Below are 22,051 nucleotides of genomic sequence, written 5' to 3' on the forward strand. Positions count from 1 at the left end.
TTTCCCTGCAATCCAGGAAATCCATACCTACTTTTAGGACACTACCCATGCCCTCCACCTCTTCCAAGACTTTCAATTCACTGGTCTCAAACATTATCCTCACAGTGGACATCCAATCCCTGTACACTTATACCCCCACGGAGACAGCCTAAAAGCCCTCCGCTTCTTCCTCTCCCGTAGGCCCAACCAGTCCCCCTCTACCAACACCCTCGTCTGCTTAACGTAACCTTTCCTTACCCTCAATAACTTTTCCTTTAACTCTTTCCACTTCCTACAAACTAAAGGGTTGGCTATGGGCACCCCTATGGGTCCAAACCATGCCTGCCTCTTTGTAGGATACATAGAACAATCCGTCTTTTAACGTTACACCAGCACCATCCCTCACCTCTTCCTCTGCTACACTGATGACTGTACTGGCGCTACCTTGTGCTCCCATGAGGAGTTTGAACAGTTCATCGACTTTACCAACACTTTCAGCCCAACCTCAAATTCACCTGGACAATCTCCGATACCTCCCTCCCCTTCCTGGAGCTCTCTGCCTCCAGGGCAGAAATGGCTAGCACGAGGGGTCATAGTTTTAAGCTAGTTGGTGGAAAGTATAGAGGGGATGTCAGAGGCAGGTTCTTTACGCAGAGAGTTGTGAGAGCATGGAATGCGTTGCCAGCAGCAGTTGTGGAAGCAAGGTCATTGGGGTCATTTAAGAGACTGCTGGACATGTATATGGTCACAGAAATTTGAGGGTGCATACATGAGGATCAATGGTCGGCACAACATTGTGGGCTGAAGGGCCTGTTCTGTGCTGTACTGTTCTATGTTCTATATCGAGTAACCGTCTCAACACCAACATCTATTGCAAACCCACCAAAACCCATTGCGACCTTGACTACACCTCCTCTCACTCACCCTCCTGCAAGAATGTGATCCCTTACTCCCAATTTTCTGCCTCCGCCATATCTGCTCCCAAGGCATCCCAGATGCCCTCCTACTTCAAGGATTGCAACATCCCCGTTTTCCCCCACCACCACTGATTGAAAATGCCCTCAACTACATCTCTTGCATTTCCCGCACTTCTGCCCTCAAACCTCTCCCTTCAACAAAAATAAAGACAGAGTCCCCCGGTCCTCACATACCACCCAACCAATCTCCAGATCTGGCACATCATCCTTTGCCATTTCCGCTACCTACAATCTGACCCCACCACCAAAGAGATACTTCTCCCCCCACCTGATGTGCCTTTTGTAGGGGCCGCTCACGCCATGACTCCCTTGTCTGCTCCACACTCCCCACCAACCCGACCCACCACACCCAGCATCTTTCTCTGCAACTGCAGGAGGTGCTCCACCTGCCCCTACACCTCCCCTCTCATCTCAATCCAAGGGCCAAGACAAACTTTCCGTATTCGTCAAGGGTTAACCTGTACATTCTCCAACCTGGTCTACTGTATCCGTTGCTCCCAAAGCAGTCTCCTCAGCATCGATCAGACCAAGTGCACACATGGTGACTAATTCGCGGAGCACTTGTGCTCTGAACGCTGTAATCAACTACAACTTCCTATTCCCAATGATTTTAATTCCCCATCCTACTGCCTTGGTGACATGTCCATCCTGAGCCTCCTCCAGTGTCACAATATTCCACTTGGGAGCTTACAGCCTGATTGTCTGAACATGGAATTCACCAGTTTCAAAATCTCCCCACCACCAGCCTCATCCCATGTCTAACCCTTCCTCTGATTCCCACCTCCTTGGCCTGACACAACCTGCCCATCTTCTTCTCCACTTATCCACCCTACCCTCCCACTGACCAACCCCCACTAGCCCTACCTGCATCCACCTATTGCCGTCCCACCTGTCTACCCCCAGCCCCACGCCCCTTCTATTTATTTCCCAGCTCCATTCCCCAGTATTGAAGGGTCCTGACCTGAAACATCGACTCTCCTGCTCCTCTGATGCTGCCTGACCAGTTGTTCCTCCAGGTCCACACTGTATTGACTATGAATCCAGCATCTCCAACACCATTCATGACCTCATCACCTCAGGAGACCTTCCACCCACAGCCTCCAACCTTATTATGCCACAATCCCGCACGGCCCATTTCTATCTCCTTCCCAAAATCCACAAACCTGCCTGCCCTGGTTGACCCATTGTCTCAGCCTGTTCCTGCCCCACCGAACTCATCTCCACCTATCTGGACTCCATTTTCTCCCCTTTGGTCCAGGAACTCCCTGACGACGTCCGTGACACCACCCACGCCCTCCACCTCCTCCAGAACTTCCAATTGCCTGGCCCCCAACACCTCATTTTCACCATGGACATCCAGTCCCTACACACCTGTATTCCGCATGCAGGTGGCCTCAAGGCCCTCCACTTCTTCCTGTCCCGCAGGCCCGACCAGTCCCCCTCCACCGACACCCTCATCCGCCTAGCCAAACTTGTCCTCACCCTCAACAACTTCTCTTTCAATTCCTCCCACTTCCTACAAAGGGGGTGGCCATGGGCACCCGCATGGGCCCCAGCTATGCCTGCCTCTTTGTAGGTTACGTGAAACAGTCCGTCTTCCGCACCTACACAGGGCCCAAACCCCACCTCTTCCTCCGTTACATTGATGACTGTATCAGCGCCGTCTCTTGCTCCTCAGAGGAGCTCGAACAGTTCATCCACTTCACCAACACCTTCCACCCCAACATCAAATTCACCTGGGCCATCTCCAACACATCCCTCACCTTCCTGGACCTCTCAGTCTCCATCTCAGGTAACCAGCTTGTAACTGATGTCCATTTCAAGCCCACCGACTCCCACTGCTACCTAGAATACACCTCCTCCCACCCACCCTCCTGCAAAAATTCCATCCTCTATTCACAATTCCTCCGCCGCATCTGCTCCCAGGATGAGGCATTCCACTCCTGCACATCCCAGATGTCCACGTTCTTCAAGGACAGCAACTCGCCTCCCACAGTGGTCGAGAACACCCTTGACCGCGTCTCCCACATTTCCCGCAACACATCCCTCACACCCCACCCCAACCGCCCAAAGAGGATCCCCGTCGTCCTCACACACCACCCCAACAACCTCCAGATACAACGCATCATCCTCCGACACTTCCGCCATCTACAATCTGACCCCACCACCCAAGACATTTTTCCATTCCCACCCTTGTCTGCTTTCCGGAGAGACCACTCTCTCCGTGAATCCCTTGTTCACTCCACACTGCCCTCCAACCCCACCACACCCGGCACCTTCCCCTGCAATCGCAGGAAGTGCTACACTTGCCCCCATACCTCCTCCCTCACCCCTATCCCAGGCCCCAAGATGACTTTCCACATTAAGCAGAGGTTCACATGCACATCTGCCAATGTGTTATACTGTATCCATTGTACCCAGTGTGGCTTCCTCTACATTGGGGAAACCAAGTGGAGGCTTAGGGATCGCTTTGCAGAACACCTCCGCTCGGTTCGCAATAAACAACTGGACCTCCCAGACACAAACCATTTCAACTCCCCCTCCCATTCTTTAGATGACATTTCCATCATGGGCCTCCTGCAGTGCCACAATTATGCCACCCGAAGGGTGCAGGAACAGCAACTCATATTCCACTTGGGAACCCTGCAGCCCAATGGTATCAATGTGGACTTCACCAGTTTCAAAATCTCCCCTCCCCCTACTGCATCCCAAAACCAGACCAGCTCTTCCCCTCCCCCGACTGCATCCCAAAACCAGTCCAACCTGTCTCTGCCTCCCTAACCTGTTCTTCCTCTCACCCATCCCTTCCTCCCACCCCAAGCCGCACCTCCATTTCCTACCTACTAACCTCATCCCACCTCCTTGACCTGTCCGTCTTCCCTGGACTGACCTATCCCCTCCCTACCTCCCCACCTATACTCTCCTCTCCACCTATCTTCTTTTCTCTCCATCTTCGGTCTGCATCCCCCTCTCTCCCTATTTATTCCAGAACCCTCACCTCATCCCCCTCTCTGATGAAGGGTCTAGGCCCGAAACATAAGCTTTTGTGCTCCTGAGATGCTGCTTGGCCTGCTGTGTTCATCCAGCTTCACACTTTATTACCTTGGATTCTCCAGCATCTGCAGTTCCCATTATCTCTCTCTACAGTTTTTGCTGTTTTTTTGATGCTGCCAAATAGTTGATGGGTTTTGGTTTGGTGCAAGTTTCAAAATCTTTAAAGTTGTGTCATATGTGATTGTTGTATGTGGCTTGGTTCATTCTTTTTGCATTTAAGCTGCAAACTTCAGATTGTTTTGAAAACCAAATCTGCAGCCTTGTGTAATTATGTTTCAGTGAAAAACCGCCATGTTCAATAAAGACAAAATTATATTCATCAAGTCAGATTTCATTCTGGGATCTGATCTGTCAGATATTCGTGGCAGTTAGGATAATAAATGGTAGAATCTGAGTTCATTGAATTTAAAATGGCTTTGTGTCTCCTTGAAAGAAATGGATAATTGGGCTGGACATAAAATTGCTATGCTGTGGGTAAACTTTATTGCACAGACTTTGAAGGTGGTTTTTAATGCTGCTAAGAGATTTCTTAAAATAGGAGAGGCAACAGTGGATCATTTGCAATCTTCACCTACAGTTAAACTGAGAAAGTGATCGGATACATTTCAGGTATAATTAAAAGTAGGATCTCGTAAGATGATGATGCAGGGTGTTTATCCAGCATTTGGAATTAGAATGGAAGTATGAAATTGAGACATTACATCTAGAATTCACTGGGATACAGTTATAAATGAAAAGATGGGAATTAGAAGAAAAATGAAAACACAGGAAAATGAGGAGAGAAAACAGATTAACAGAGGAGAAAGAAATTAAAAAGCTTGTATTCCAATATGGATAAGCAGACAATATGACCTGACCACTGAGAAGCTTAAAGTAAAAGGAGGAAACTGGAAGTTGTGGCTTGAAGATGATTTGGATTCCATTGAGTGATTTGATTTAATTTTTTTTTCTATTCATTTATACGATGTGGGATTCACTGGCTGGCCAGCATTTATTGCCTGTCCCTAGTTGTCCTTGAGAAGGTGGTAGTGAGCTGCCTTCTTAAATTGCTGCAGTCCACCTGTTGTGGGTTAACCCACAATGCCATTAGAGAGAGAATACCAGGATTTTGACCCAGTGACAATGAACAAATGGCGATATATTTCGAAGTCAGGATGAGGAGTAACTTGGAGGGGAATTTGAAAGTAGTAGTGTTCCCATATATCTGCTGCCCTTATCATTCTCGATGAAAGGGGTCATAAGACCATAAGACATAGGAGTGGAAGTAAGGCCATTCGGCCCATCAAGTCCACTCTACCATTTAAATCATGGCTGATGGGCACTTGAACTCCACTTCCCTGCACTCTCCCCGTAGCCCTTGATTCCTTTTGAGATCAAGAATTTGTCGATCTCTGCCTTGAAGGCATCCAGTGTCCCAGCCTCCACTGCACTCTGCAGCAATGAATTCCACAAGCCTACCATTCTCTGGCTGAAGAAATGTCGTCTCATTTCAGTTTTAAATTTACCCCCTTTAATTTTAAGGCTGTGCCCACGGGTCCTAGTCTCCCTGCCTAACGGAAACAACTTCCTAGCATCCACCCCTTCTAAACCATACATTATCTTATAAGTTTCTATTAGATCTCCCCATAACCTTCTAAACTCTAATGAGTACAATCCCATGATCCTTAGCCATTCATCATACGTTAAACCTACAATTCCAGGGATCATCTGTGTGAATCTCCGCTGGACACGCTCCAGGGCTAGTATGTCCTTCCTGAGGTGTGGGGCCCAAAATTGCACACACTATTCTAAATGGGGCCTAACTAGGGCCTTATACAGCCTCAGAAGCACATCGCTGCTTTTATATTCCAACCAAGATAAACGACATTACATTCGTTTTCTTTATTACGGACTCTACCTGCAAGTTAACCTTTAGAGAATCCTGGACCAACACTCCCAGATCCCTTTGCACTTCTGATGTGCAAATTTTCTCACCGTTTAGAAAATAGTCCATGAGTTGGAAGGCGTTGTCTGAGGACCTTTGGTGAATTTCTGCAGTGCATCTTGTAGATAGTAACACACTGCTGCTACTGAGTGTCAGTGGAGGAGGGAGAGGATGTAGTGTTAATCAAGCCAGCTGCTTTATCCTGAATAGTGTCAAACTTCTTGAGTGTTGTTGCAGTTGCATTCATGCAGGCAAGTGGGGTGTATTCCAACACACTTCTTACTAATGCCTTGTAGATGGCGGACAGGTTTTGCGGACTCAGGAGGTGAATTACTCGCTGCAGTATACCTAGCAACCTATGCTTCATGCTTAGAATTAAAACTATGAATGGAACAGAAGATATTTCACTGATTTGAGAAGGTAACTAGATAGATGAAGTGACCAAATGAAATGTGAATCTTCACGTTATAAAACTTTTTGACAGGTACAGTTATGACAGTGTATTTTACTCTCTCAGAAGAACAATCTGCAGAGTGTGAAGCATCAAATGAGTAATAGTCAATGCTATGAACTTGCACCTGTGTTTATCAATTAAAGTTAAGGACTATAAGAAATCAGACAGTTGCAGAATTTAAGGTAAAAATAAGTGCTGTAGAATTTAAATTTAATAAAATACTTAGAATTAAGATTCTAATGATGACCATAAATCAATTGTCAATGGTCAGAAAAATGCATCTGATTCACTAATGTCCTTAAAGCAAGGTAACTGCCATCCTTACCTGGTCTGGCCTACATGTGATATCAGACCCACAGCAATGTGGGTGACTCTGAACTGCCATCTGGGTAATTAGGGATGGGCAATAAATGCTGCCTAACCAATGAGCCCTCATCGCATGAATGAATAAAGACAAGAATTGGTGGTGGTGATAACTAAAGCTAGAAAAATTTTGACAAGGTGTTTGAAATTATGATTATGGAAGAATTCCTACAAACTTATAGAAGCAGAGTGTCTAGTATCAAAGATCAGAGAAGCATTTCACATGGACAGTTAAAGGTGGGGAGATGGTCAAATGGAAATCCACAAGGAAATTGACGAAAATTGGATTAAGTCAGTCAATGATGCTGGCTGATGATACTCTTTGGCTACCAGACGGGCTAATGGAACAGAAAGCATTAATTTGAAGTAAACAGAAAAGCTACAAAACTAGTCCACCTCTGTATAATGGGAGTAAACAGTGACGTAGAAAATGGAGAAGTTGGAGCTGGAGTTGTGAAAAATTCTTATAGGAGAAATTGATCTTGGGTGGTGACCTTGCTGTTTCAAAAATACTATCCTGACCAAGGGTGAGGAAGAAAAAAAAACCCTGTAATGTTCGAGGAAAAACCAGACTGTATTGTGATTAAATTTCAAGCCAAAAGAGATAGACAGGAAGAAGAGGAGTCTATGAAAGAGGCAGATGAATTGTAAATTTAACTATCAGATATAATCTTTTGAGAATTTAACCTAAAAGAATGATGATAAAGCGAACAAGGCTGGCATGTTTAGTCCATCTTCTTTAATAGAAATGCAACAAGCAGATCCTGAATTGAAAGAGTTATACTAAAGTGCCTACTCAGAAGTTGTGACAGAATTAATACCTAACTTTTATTACTTGAAAGACAAAGAAAATGGAAACCACTGGAAACCATCTCAAATATCAGTCAATGAGGAATGGGCAGTGGTCCATCAGGCAGTAGTTTCAGGATCAAAAACAAAGCTGCTAGAAAAGCTCAGGAGGTCTGGCAGCATCTGTGAAGAAAAAGTCAGAGTTAATGTTTCAGGTTCTGAGGAAGGGTCACAGATGCTGCCAAACCTGCAGAGCTTTTCCAGCAACTTTGTCTTTGTTCCTGATTTACAGCATCTGCATTTCTTTCAGTTTTTATTAGGCAGATATCTCATGTGAGCATCTGAATCAAATTACAATGGCATGTCATTTGGATATGTGGAAAACACAGATTAAAGTATTAATGTTTTTATTGGTCAAGATTACATAAAGATGCAGACACATTTTGCCAAACATATTGCACATGACAGATAAGGAAGAAATCCCAACCATTATTACACCTGCATCTTTAATTCTGATTCCAGCTTTTGAAGAACCATTTATCAGAACTTTAGTTGATTGTTCAGGATCACCATCTAAAACCAACAATGGGAATCAGCATTTTTTAATGATGATGAATATTTCCACAAGACTCCCTTAATCACTGGGTTTAGGTAAAATTACTTTAAATATGTTAGTGAAGAAGTTAGTTTAGTTTTTTCACAAAAATAGATTACCGAAAAAAAAATCAAGGTTCAAATATCATGTCGTAAATACTCAAAGAAATGATTAGTTTAAGAAGGAGACAAGTGACATCTTCAGCTTGTTACCCAGAATCAAGATACAAGACAATATCAAACTTTGAAGATCAAAATTATAATTTATTGCCAAGAATACACTTGGGCTAATGATTGGGCTTTAAAAATCCCCTCGGTAGTGTTTCCCACTAGAGTTGTGCACATGCAAATCAAAGCCTAACATACAGGCTGGCACCCATAAGACTGTAAGATCATAAGCACAAGAATAGGATATCTGACCGCTCAAGTCTGCACTAACAATCAAGAAAATGATGCCTAATCGGATTGTGGCCTTAATGTCACCTCCTTGCCTGCCCCTCATAATCCTTAAACGCTTGTAGATCAGATATTCAATGGCCCAACCTTCTACCACTCTCTGAATGAGAACGTCAAAGGCTAACAACTCTGAGGGAACAAATTCTTCATTTTTGTTTTAGATGGGGAATCCTTAACTTTCAAAATGTATCCCCAGATTCTAGATTTTTCCCATGAGAGGTAATATCCTTTCAGCATTTACTCAGTCACACCTCCTCAGAAGCTTAAATAATGTCAACATGATCAACTTTCATTCTTCAAAAGTCTAACGAGTAAAGGCCCAAACTACTCAACTTCTTTCGAATGTCAACCCTATACCACAGAAATCAGTTAGAAAACTTTCTTGCAATTGCTTCCAATTCAAGTATATCTTTTCTTCTTGGGAAACCAAAACTGTACATACTATCTAGGTGTAGCATCGACTAATCCCCTGTTCAGTTGTAGCAAGATGTCCCTTCATTTCTACTCCAAACTGCCATAAAAGCCAACATTCTATCTGCCTACTGAATGCTGACTGTACTTAAATATGAAATCTTTTGGGAATTATGTCCAAGAACACACTATCTCGTAGCGTGCAGAGTGCAGTACTGTCTCCATTTAAATAGTATTTGTATTTCTATTCCTCCTGCTTATGAGGACAACCTAACATCTTCCCATTTGATACACCAATTTCCGGTAGTTTGCCCACTTATTTGCCTAACTTAATATTGTTCCAGTTACTTTGTATTGTCCTCACAACATGTTCTCCTATCCATCTCTGGAGTAACAGCAAATTTGGCTGCAGCGCAGTCAGTCTCTTCATCCATGTCAATAATACAGATCACAAATAATTGAAGTACCACCATTAATTTCACCTCAATACAGACTATAAACTTGAAAAATGATCCATTTACGATCCCAACTCTCTGGTTCCAGTTAGTTAGCCTATTCACGTGAAGAGGTCATCACCAACAGCATGAATTGCAAGCTTGAGTAACTTTCTATGTACGTACCTATTGAAGGTCTTTTTGAAATCCAAATACACTTTTCCCCATTACCCACTCTCTTGATAAAAACTTCAAAGTAATTCTCAAACACTATTTCCTTTGCATGAAATCCTGTCGTTATTGTCTAAGTGCATTAGGATCCCACTACTGCTTCTGCAAGAACGGCTTTCCAATGCTCGCTTGCAATCAATTTTAAAATGTCACACTGGAAAAGTTGTATTCAGTACTAAGGCTATTGTGGTGATGCTGTCGTCGCGGGGGATGCTAGTGTAGACTGCTGAAACATTTATTGTGACAAGGAATGTTCTTGGTTTGACTGGTCTGTAGATGCTGTGTTTCTGCAAGAAATCTGCAGTGTCGCAACAGAAGCTGGGGGTTCCCTGTATAATGGGTTTTAAGATACCCTCAACATGGCCAGAGAGGTTCTCATATAGGGTCCCATTGCCTGATACAGTGTGGCATCCAGGTGTGTTGGCTGTGTACATCTTTGGAAGGCAGTAGAACTCTCCTAGATGGGAAGTACATAGGATGAGAGTTCACAGGATGCTCTGAAGGACTGGATCAAAAGTCTTGACCAGTCTGTTCAGTTGACGGGTGTTTCTTTGGTTGGATCGGCAGGTAGTCGTCTGTAGTGTTCCTGGTTGTTCAGCTGTTGGTACATCTCCTATTCTGTATTACAATGGTCCCCCCTTTGTCTGTTGGGTTGATGACAATGCTGCGATTGGTCTTGAGAGCACGGATGGCATTGCATTGTGCCTGGGTTACATGAGCACAGTTGACAAAAATCTGGCATTCACTCATTCTCTGATGGCTTCAGAATACCTGTCAAATCCTGGGCAATGACCCTCCGGAGAGTCCAATTTGACTCCACTAACACCTGAAGGAGGACTGAGGCTTCGAAAGCTTGTGTTTTCAAATAAAGCCGTTGATCTATAACCTGGTGTTGTGATTTCTGACTTTGTCCACCCCAGTCCAACACCTGCACCTTCACACCATGGAAAGATTGGGCAGAGGACAGGAAAGACAATCAGATTATCTTTACACTTTCTATCCCTTGCTTACAAGGAAGTAGTATAACTTTCTAATTGCAGCTCTTCACAACAGGTAACTGTGTGGAACGCCCAATTACTGTGGCCGCTTCACTTCTAAAACCGCAAATGTGAATGATGAATAAGATGTGTCATGCAAGGCTAAGTCAACCATTTATCATTGGAACATTTATCTGTAGTGCTGTCATCATGAAATGAGATTCATAACTCTTGCTGTAATTAGCTGGTCAGCTGCTCCTGTGTTTGTAGCTTCATGTATATATGTCCATTTCTTAAAAGAAGATCTTTACACGGGGTAACATTTGAATGAGTAAGGAAAGAAAATGGCTCACTTACATAAAAAACCTAGGCCATGAAAACACTTTCCACCAGCTATAGATAACAAGGTATAGGGCTGGATGAACACAGCAGGCCAAGCAGCAGCAGCAGAGGAGCAGGAAAGCTGACGTTTTGGGTCCAAACCTGAAACATCAGCTTTCCTGTTCCTCTGATGCTGCCTTGGCCTGTTGTGTTCATCCAGCTCTATGCCTTGTTACCTCAGATTCTCCAGCATCAGCAGTTCCTCCTATCACTTACACCAGCTACATTTGACTATAAAGAAATGCATGATATTTTTATCCTTACTTTATATTCCTAATGACTAATACTTTAAAACATACACACATTTTAACAAAATAGAGTTTTTCAATTTTGATCAAGGTACTACCATCTTGCTAAGTATTTAAGCAGTCAGTTTTAGAAATGAAATACATCCAGAGAAATTGCTTTTAAGGCCACAAGCTCTGATAATTAATGTTTTTATAATTGCTGTGATGATGGCACTGCTGAATGACACATAGCCATCTTGGAATGCTAACTGTTATTTCATGGAAGCTGGAAATAGCTGGGTGAACTAAAGCCATAACACATTCTGACTTACTTTTTCCATTAGGTTACCTAATGATTAAGATACTAAACAAGTGGTACAAAAAATTGAGTGTACAAATTTACACAAAAGAAAAATGGTCAAAGTGAAAGATATCGCTTCAATTGTGGGAAACAAGAAGGTATCACCTACCCCAACCAGATCTGGATTGAAACTGTAATTCCAATCTCATACTAGATGGTTGACTCGATGAACCAGATGTTCAGAGTTAGGAGGAATTTGCAGACCTTCAAATATCAATGTGGGGCCCAGATGTTGAATTCCTGGCCTATTTTCTAAAAATATGATGCTTGCCGGGAAGGGAAAGAGTTCAGGAAATAATCCACACAAATGAGGAAATCCAAACTCAGCAAGTTTGCTTGAACATTAGTATTGTGTTTACACCCTTTTGGATGGGTTCAAAGGCCTTAACTCATGCTGGTCAAATTTATGGAACAGGCAATAAATACTCTCAAAAGGCAAATTAGGTCTGTTAAAATGTCCTGATCTAAAGCTCTCAAAATTCCTTATTCAATACACTTGAAAAAATATAACTTCAAGGTTAATACTTAAAGCTGTCAGTAATGTTTTAAAACAAAAGCGTCGACCAGAATGCTTTGGTTTGACAGTTAATCTGATCCAGTTACAGTAAAGTCATTACCATACATTGTTCACTTTCAATACAGCTGGGTGGGAGAACTGAGAGGAAGATTCAGAGATGCTTTTCTGTTGTTTGTACAAATTGAGTGAGTAGGGACAATGTACGACGGATGAAGAATAATGTCAGTTAATTAAAGGTTATCTGCTTAGCTCATATAAACCGGAAGACAGATTATTATCAGAATGGCACAGATGGGAAAGGTGAAATGTAGAACATAGAACATTACAGCGCAGTACAGGCCCTTCGGCCCTCGGTGTTGAGCCGACCTGTGAAACCAATCTGAAGCCCATCTAACCTACACTATTCCATTATCATCTACGTATTTATCCAATGACTATTTAAATGCCCTTAAACTTGGCGAGTCTACTACTGTTGCAGGCAGGGCATTCCATGCCCTTACTATTGTCTGAGTAAAGAACCTCTGACATCTGTCCTATATTTATTACCTCTCAATTTAAAACTATGTCCCCTCGTACTAGCCATCACCATCCGAGGAAAAAGACTCTCACTGTCTGCCCTATTTAATCCTCTGATCATCTTGTATGTCTCTATTAGGTTGCCTCTTAACGGTCTTCTCTCTAACAAAAACAGCCTCAAGTCCCTCAGCCTTTCCTCGTAAGGCCTTCCCTCCATAACAGGCAAGATCCTGGTAAATCTCCTCTGCACCCTTTCCAATGCTTCCGCGTCCTTCCTATAATGCGGCCACCAAAACTGTACACAATACTCCAAGTGTGGCCGCACCAGAGTTTTGTACAGCTGCAACATGATCTCATGCTGGCCTTCATAGCAAGGGGACTCAAGTACAAGTGCAGGCTTGTCTTGCTACAATTGTACAGAGTATTGGTCATGCCTAGAGAACTGTATACAATTTTGGTCTCCTTATCTATGGATGGAGTGTAACAAAGGTTTACCACAATTTGTTCTGGTATAGCAGGACTGATATCTGAAGTGAAACTAGACAGTTGACTACATTCACTGACATTTAGAAAACTGAGGTGAGATCACATAGAAACCTGCTCAGTGATGCCCAGTTTGGGTTCTGCCAGAGCCACTCAGGTCCTGACCTCATTTGGTTTAAACATGGACAAAACAGCTGAATTCCAGGAGGTCTGGAGACAGTGAGAGCCCTTTACACTAAGACCACATTCGGCCGAGTAATCAAGGAGCCCTAGCAAAAGTGGGGTGCTTGCCAATGATTGCATAACTTTCAGCTCCAGTCCTGACTTCTTAGATACTGAAGCAGCCTATGTCCAAATGCTGCAAGACCTGACAATATCCAAGCAGTAATGACAAGTGGCAAGTAACATCGGTGCCACTAAGATGCCACATAAGGACCACCTCCAATAAAAAAAAATCACCACCCCTTGACATTCAATGATGTTACCATCAATGAATCCTCCATTATCAACATCCCTGAAATTAACATTGACTCATCTCAACTTACCACACAAACGCGGTAGCTGGAAAAGCAGGTCAGAAGCTAGGAATGCTTCAGCAATTAAGTCACCTTTGATCCCCCGGAAACTGTCCACTGTCTACAAGGCACAAGTCAGGAGTGTGATGGAATACTACCCACTTGCCTGGATGGGTCCAGCTCCAACAACACTCAAGAAACTTGGCACCATCCACAACAAAACAGCCTACTCGAATGGCAGTATATCCATGCCTCCACCACTGACACTCAGAAGCAGCAGTGCGCACCAACTACAAGATACAATGCAGAATATCACCAAAGATCCTCAGACAGCACTTTCCAAACCCTCGACCACTTCCATCTCAAAATACAAGGCCAGTTGATACATCAGAACACTATTACCTGCAAGTTCCCCAACAAGCTGCCCACCATCATGATTTGAAAATATAACTGCCGTTCCTTCGCTGCCACTGGGTCAAAATCCTGGGGGTTCTCTTCCTCAGGGCATTGTAGGTCTAACCAAGAGCATGCGAGCTGCCGTTCAAGAAGGCAGCTCACCAACTTCTCAAGGGTCACTAGGGATTGTCAATACATGCTGGTCAGTCAGCAATGCCCATGACCCACAAAGGAATATTAAAAAAAAACTTATTAAATTTGAACAGGACCAGACAAGGTAAACATAGGAAAAAGTCCCTGATGAACATGAGGCCCAGAACCAGGATCTCAGTCCAAGGATATGTAATATGCCATGAGGATTCACAGGAAAGCGAAGACCAAGATAGTGAATGTTTTCCGAAAAGGTGATTGATGTAATTCTTAGCTCTGAAGAGATCAAAGCATATGGGGAGAAAACGGGAATCAGGGACTGGGTTTGATGATTTATGTTGAATGGTGGAGCAGGCATGATATTTCCCAAATGATAGCTTCATGTCATTATGAATAAATGGTTGAATTTCAAAAGCTACAAATACCACAGTAAGAGGTTTGGAGTTCAGTTTGATTGAGAGTGTAAATGGCATATTAAAGTATTAGCTGTCTTTTATGTGAGTCTCAATGCAAGTTTATTTTAAGAGATTGAACACATGATTTAAAAGGTTCGCATGGGGGTCATGAATGGCATTTATTTTTCCACTGGCAAGTATGCATTAGTGACAGGAGTGCCGACATTTCAATATGTATACTTCTTCATTTGGCTTGTAATGTATGCTGAGGGCAAATATTGTGTCAGTCGCTAGTGAGACTTGACATGGGGGCTGTGACAACACAAACGTTTTAAGGGGTGTATTTTGTCCTGTGCTTTTGAAGAAGAGGTTGAGACAGAGATAAGGAGCGGTCTGTTCCAAGCCAATGAAGTTAACAGCTAGGGAGACCTTGGTTATTTTTTGAAATTGGAAGATTAGAGGCAGCATGAATGGGTGGGGTCAATCTCCCACGGAGCCAGGATTTTAGTTTAACTTTCAGTAGCTGTTGGGGTTTGGAAGCTGCTATACATCTCTCCCTGCTACAGCAAAATGCTTGAATTCTCTCTCTCGCTCAGTTTTCTCTTGATGCTCTTTCCTTCTGGACAGGAGAAACACTGCATGTGAGTCAACCTATTTAACTGAATTTGCCCTTGCCAATGATGTATTTTTGGGAGTTTATTATCTTGGAACAGCTAATCTGTGGTAGTTAACATATATGCCATCCTGTTAAACACTGTGATTAGAGTTATAGTCAAGCATTTTTTCAAAAACAATTCTTATTTTGTCTGTATTTTAACAGGAATGTAAGAATAAAGTGTGTTTTGCTTCAAGCCTCGTAGTTTGACCAACTGAACTGCATCCACAATGCAATGTCTTACAAATGCCTTTGAAAATCAGAAAAAAATTGCAGTCTAGGCTATCTTCTTAAAATATTTTGAGGGGGCTTGGTCTACTCCATAAGGTGAGCATATGAATGAGGTCAGAACACCGAGCAGCCTTTCAAACAACTAGGATAAAGCCTAGAGAATTAACTCAAGCCTTCTAACTAGGTCACTTAACCAGTGCCTACGGTTGCCTAGAACATGCCAAGTAAGAAAATTTCCTGACCTGCACTTCATAAAAATCCAGCCCAATGTGTTCAAGACAATCAGTAATGGATAATTAAAACTACCTTGCTTGTGGCTACTGACAACCATGCCTTTAGTCTGCTGTTCTCATACTCGCACTTCCCCATTAAACCTCTTTGCTGTTCCACCTCCCTGTTCCCCATTATGAGTTTACTCATAATCATGACCAAGGCTTTCATCAATCCTGCTATTATCTCACTCTTTAACTTGCATCAATTTCTTTTTCACTTGTAGATGGAAGTGCCTTGTAATTTTTTTATGCATTAAGGGCAATAAATGAATGCAATATTTTATATATGAAAGCTAATAACTAATTAGGCAATTAATTTTATACTTTTTCTATAAATGAGTAATTCTTACTGTGAATGGGTCTTACCTGACTTTCATAGCTGGCCTGGAGAGATCCCAGATATTTGAGGAAGCGCATTCCAAGCCCACACCATTTCTCTGCCTCAGCATATTTACCCAAACTATATAAGGAAGCCCCAGTGTTCCAAGCTCGAGTCATCAGCCAAAGCATTTCCGTCTCTGGGTATTCCTCTTGCTACACACAGAAAAGCAAAAGTTTAAGAGAGAGTAAGGCAGAATGTTCTCACTTTGACATAACAATCCTCAACACTTACAACGAAGTTAACGCTTTTGGTCTGGTGACCCTTTTCAGAACTCTGAGGAAGAGAGTCACTAGACCCAAAACATTAACTCTGATTTTTTATTCAGATGCTGCCAGACCTGCTGAGCTTTTCCAGCAACTTCTGTCTGTCTTCCCGATTCACGGCATCTGCAGTTCTTTTGGTTTTTACTCAATACTTAAAAGTCGGGTAGAAAGGGCCTTTGCTCTATTCTTAATTTCGGAAAGGAGTCTAGTGGTGAGTGATCTTCTTAAATCACTGTAATACACATGATATATGTTATCCAATTATGATTGGAGGTCAATACATGCCTATTTGGAAGTAGGTTCTCATTGAAAAGAACATAAGGACAGGATAGATACTCACAGATTGCCTTCCCTGACTAGAGAATCCAGAACACAAACAGTCACAGCATAAGGAGTCAATCATACAGGACTGAAATGTGTAGAAATTTCTTCATTCAAAGGGTTGTGAATCTTTGGAATTCTCTACCCAAAGGATAATGGATTATATAACACCATACTTGGGATAGGTGTTTGAACTCAATTCCCACTATTCCTGGGGTTGCGACAAATTTTCTGTTTGACTACATAAATGTTACGATTTTTTGAGTCATCAAAAGCTCCAATCTGCCTCTGACTGCTACCCTTGATAAAAGCAAACCACACCAAGTTCCTTCAGTCACAATAAAAGTATAACTACTTTTTATAATACTCTTAACTTTGACAAGAACAGTAAAAGAACAGAATTTCTAATTCACATTGCTTAAGCTTTCTCTCTTTTAATACTCCAACACATACACACAAAAACAAATACAAAGAAAAACAGACAAAACACAAATGTCATAAATGGGTTGGAAGAAAAATGTCAGGAAAATCAATTACTGCATTACCAGTCCAAAATCACAAAACTAGATAAGTTATTTCATATTCCTTTCAATTCTTTGATGATGCCTTAATGTTATTTGCACTGCCATGATCAATCTGTAATTCACTGGTTGTTTTATTGGACCTGATGTCTTTCTGGGTTGTATTTGGGTTATACTATTATTTCTTTCAATGTCACCAAACATAGCTCTTCTGCTCTTTTGACAGAAAATTTAAAACAACAGTTTTACAGAACATGGGAAAAGAGAAAAAACAATGTAGCTAACTTCATGGGGTAGATTCCTTACTTGTCTGTTTCATTGCCCTCAGAGTCTGTGTTAAATTGCAATCTGATTAATCAGAGGGCTGTACCTACACTGAGCTCTCCTGAACGCTTAACAAACAGTGCCAATTTGTGTGGACTTTGCTTCTCCAAAGCTAGCACTGTCTCATGAGCATTAGTTAGCTTCATTTGCTTTGCACATCTCTCTGTAATGTGCCCATTTAAGCACTGTCTATTTTTCTCACTTTTAATCCATATTCCAAAAATACTCCAATAATGAACATATAGCAGTCAAAATCACCTGACTGTTCTTATGTCAGACGTCATGTTTACAGCTTAAGGAGAAATTACAAATTCATTAGTACTGCAAGTAAAATAGAATTTCCACAGTCTTGCTCTCTCAATAGAGACAGAGATGGCTGGTGGTGGTTTATTCTGAGGGCCACCATGCCTAAGGAGAGGGTGGGGGTGGAGAAGCAGGATCCTTCATGGCAACCTCAGTCATTGTGGGAATTAAACCCTATTGAGATTCTTCTTGTAATGCAAACTGGAGCGAGACACAGAGAAACTATAAATTGGTTTTCGGTTGTCTTCATTTGGAGACCTTGCATGTTACAGGGTTCTGGGCTTAAGTTCGAAGTGGAACTCTCTCTCTCCCTCCTTCTCTTTTAGCCCCATTTCTTACACGCAGTAGATGTGGATTTTTTTATACCAGATTGTACCTGATACAAAGTACTACAGTATCACATGCTCAATATAATCAAGGACTTTGAGGTTATTTTGGACCACTGTTCAACCAATTTGGGGCCAGGAAGTTCATGAGAACCCATTTCCTAAAATCATATCAGGTTCTGTCTGTCAGTTTGCCATGTGCATCTATATCAGTTTCCTTATGGTGTTACTCTGCTCATATCCAACCAGTCACATCTGGGATAGGGACTCATGTCCTTCTTCCTCTCTGGGGTCAGAATCTGAGACAGGGACTAACGGGGTATTGGGTTTGCTTGGGGAATGATTATAAAGTAGAGGTGTGCAGGATATGGCCCTCTGCCTGATTTAAGGTGTTCTATTTCCTTTTGTGCCTTTGTCAGGGTCTGATAGTTTTTAATTCACTACAGACAATGGACAATTGATCTTTAAGGCAATCGGGTGGTCTGTCATGATTTGACTCAACAATGATTTCCTGTGTTTGTCTTAGTTGTTACATGACACACAGGGACTAAGGGACTCGTTTTTTAATACCTGAAACGGGCTGTTTATCCCCAGGCTCGCTTTATATCATCGAGGGACCATTGTCCCATAGAGGTTCCATATTTCTTTGAGATTTTGGCTAGGTGGGAAGAGAAGTCGAATTATCGCTCAATATATTCCTTTAGTTTTTGTAAAAGTTCCTTCTCCAGAATATCAGGTGGTGCCCAGCCACCCTTTACTGTAGTTGGTAGTTTCTCAGCCATTATTGCCACTCTCTTATTTACAAGAATTCACAGCCAAGAAACTTTTTTTTAGCAAATTACTGGTGGGGACGTCTCCCTCTAAGTAGAATTCACCGTAAATAGATTCGAGGTTTGTTTCAGATCACATTGTACGGTACTTTCCCAGTAAGGGTCTGGCCTTTTTGAAAAGATGCGCTCTTACCTCACTGTACAGCGAAGCAACAACTGTGTGGAAAGCAGACCCATTCCTGTGATCCTGCCAAATCTACCAAGCTGTTGAGGCTCTTCGTGTACAGCAAACCAGAGTGACAATAAAATGGCCTCCAGGTGTCTTTATTTGGAGAGTTGGCTGTTACATGGTTCGGGGTCGAAGCTCGAGCTGGATCTCTCTCTTACAGACAGTAGATGTGGCTTCTTTTTATACCACATTGTACCAGATACAAAGTACTACAGGTGTCAGATCTTCAATATAATCAATAGAGGCTTTCTTTTCTCTATTACAGGGTGTTATTATTGTAATTCTTTAACAACTAGTATCTGTTTCCCTTAAGGGGCTTGTTGTCTTGATACAATTAAGTTTCCCTGACACAATTAAGTTTCCCTTAACTCTTTCCTGCCCTGTGGGTTTCTGCTGAACCCCACAACCCCACTGTTGACATAACTTAGCCATTCAAGCAACTGAGCTAACCTGTCCCGCTTTAACTTTAGCGAAGCGGGAGTTAAAAACAAGGTAATCTAATTTATCTCTGATTTAAACCCAATTTTCTTGCTCATAGGCCCCGCTGATAAATACAGACAGACACAGTTAAGGGACAAATTAAAAGAAAAATAAAGAACTGTCATTTGCCACTTCAATGGTTTCACAATGGGTACCAGACGTTCCAAAATCTTTGGTAAATGGAATTATTCAGAGGCAAGTAAACTGTATGTCTTGCCTGAATTCCAAAATCACCTATTCGTGCAAACAGTTTCCACCAGGCTCCAAGGATTGCTCACTAATCTATTATAATCAGGGATTTATTTTTGAGAACTTTCATAAGTTGATCACTGGAGGATAACTAGAGAGAAACCAAATACTCTGTCCAGCAGCTTTCACTGTCATGCTGTCTTTTGTCAAACAAAAACCTGCTCAGTGTATAGCTTCTTTTTTGTAAAAACATTCTCTTTGATTGACAGGTCGGCACCGGCCTCCTTATGAAGACTTAACATCCAAGAATCTGCTAGTCCTTAGCATCTTAGGTCCAAAATACCTACAGTGTTCTTAAAACTATTTTCAAGGGCAGTTTTCATGAACAAATATCAGTTGATTGTTCTGAGATAATGGGAACTGCAGATGCTGGAGATTCCAAGATAATAAAATGTGAGGCTGGATGAACACAGCAGGCCAAGCAGCATCTCAGGAGCACAAAAGCTGACGTTTCGGGCCTAGACCCTCTCTGATGAAGGGTCTAGGCCCGAAACGTCAGCTTTTGTGCTCCTGAGATGCTGCTTGGCCTGCTGTGTTCATCCAGCCTCACATTTTATTATCAGTTGATTGTTCTTTCGTTTTAAAAAAAAAGTTGCTGCTCTAAGTCCAAAGGTCAACTCTGAACTACAGCTCATACTTCCAAACCAAAAATGCACAAAGCAAAGTAAAACAGTAATGGTCCCAACAATATAGTGAGCAGGCAAGAAAGTGAAGTTAATGATGAGAATTACCAATACGTCTCCTGAACGTTAGAACGGCCTTGACAGACAGCATAGCCCTCTCGTGCTTTTAACTTTTATTTTAAAGTATTGTTAAGAAGAGAGTTATGGGATATTGGCACAGGAAAAGTCAGGAAGGGTGCCTAACTTTGAGCTGAACTTGTAGATGGTGATGTCCTTTTATCTGCTGTCCTCATGCTAGGTGGACAACAATATGGGTTTGGAAGGTGCTATCAAATAAGGGGCTGGAGGAGGCCCCAGAACAAGGGCAGGGAAAGAGAGAGTGCCAACGGTGAAACTGAGGCTCCAAAGAAAGGAAGGGACTGAAGAAGGTTATTGAGGGAGAAAGCGAGCTGCAAAGTCAGGAGACAGGCTGCAATGAGGGAAAAGGAGCAGCAACTGAGTACTGATGTAAGTCAGAGGCAAATGAAATTCAATCCAGGTAAGAGTGAGGCAATGCATTTGGGCAGGATAAACAAGGCAAGGGAATAGATGATGAATGGTAGGACCCTGGGAGGCACAGCGGATGTAAGTGACATATACACTAGTTCCTTAAGGTTGCAGCACAGGTACAGACAGTGGTTAAGAAGGCATATGGGATGCTTGAATTTATTAGCTGAGGAATAGGTGATGCTGGAACTTTTCAAAAAATTAGTTAGGTCACAGGTAGAGTATTGTGGACATTTCTGGATTCCACATTATAAGAGGGATGTGATTGAACGGAGACAGTGCAGAGAAGATTGAGCAGGATGTTGCCTGGGCTGGAGAATTCAAATTATGATGAGATGCTGGGTGGACTGAGATTGATTTCCATTGAGTAGAGGAGACTGAAGGGGTCAGGATTAAGATGTATAAAATTACGAGGGGCATAGATAAGATAGACAGGAAGAAACATTTCCTTTTCATAGAGGGCTCAGTGAGTAGGGGAATGCATTTAAGGGGTGGAGCAGAAGGTTTACAGCAGATGAGTGGAAATTTTTTTCACCTACAGAGTGGTGGGAATCTGAAACTCACCGGCTGTAAGGTTGGTAAAAGCACAAATTCTGTTAACATTTAACAAGTATTTAGATGTACATTTGTGATGCCAAGGCATACAAGACTATGCGTCAAGTGCTGGAAAATAGGATTAGAATAGATATGCAGTTACTCTCGACTGTTGCACACTCAAAAGTGACCTTTTTCTCTGCTGGAGACCTCTATGACTCTATAAGAGATGAAAACAGGGAGAAGGCTACAAAGGTAGGACAGCAGCTATAAAGGGGAGTCTGGGCCTGTTAAGGAGACACGAGAGTCTGAAAAGGTGCAGGGAGTAGAAGAAAATCCACAAAAGGGAAGGGAACAATTTAAAAATTCTCAACAATGGAATACTCAGCCAACTGGGAATCAAGAAAATTGAAGTCACCCCTTTGAAAATGAAAGTGG

General features: G+C 42.4%; 1 protein-coding gene across 1 annotated transcript in view; it reads right to left on the reverse strand.

Annotated features, from left to right (window-relative positions):
* Positions 1–10,260: 10,260 nt before the first annotated feature.
* The window catches only part of tex11 (testis expressed 11), a 330,058-nt gene continuing 318,267 nt past the window's right edge, over positions 10,261–22,051 (reverse strand). Inside the window, exons 26-28 of the mRNA XM_059651258.1 lie at positions 16,093–16,276; positions 14,046–14,218; positions 10,261–10,371 (exon numbers count right to left, since the gene is read on the reverse strand). Coding sequence (XP_059507241.1) covers positions 10,261–10,371; positions 14,046–14,218; positions 16,093–16,276 — 468 coding nt within the window. The remainder of the gene's footprint in view (positions 10,372–14,045; positions 14,219–16,092; positions 16,277–22,051) is intronic.

The sequence above is a fragment of the Stegostoma tigrinum genome, chromosome 15 (assembly GCF_030684315.1).
Source record: "Stegostoma tigrinum isolate sSteTig4 chromosome 15, sSteTig4.hap1, whole genome shotgun sequence".
Classification (NCBI taxonomy): Eukaryota; Metazoa; Chordata; class Chondrichthyes; order Orectolobiformes; family Stegostomatidae; genus Stegostoma; species Stegostoma tigrinum.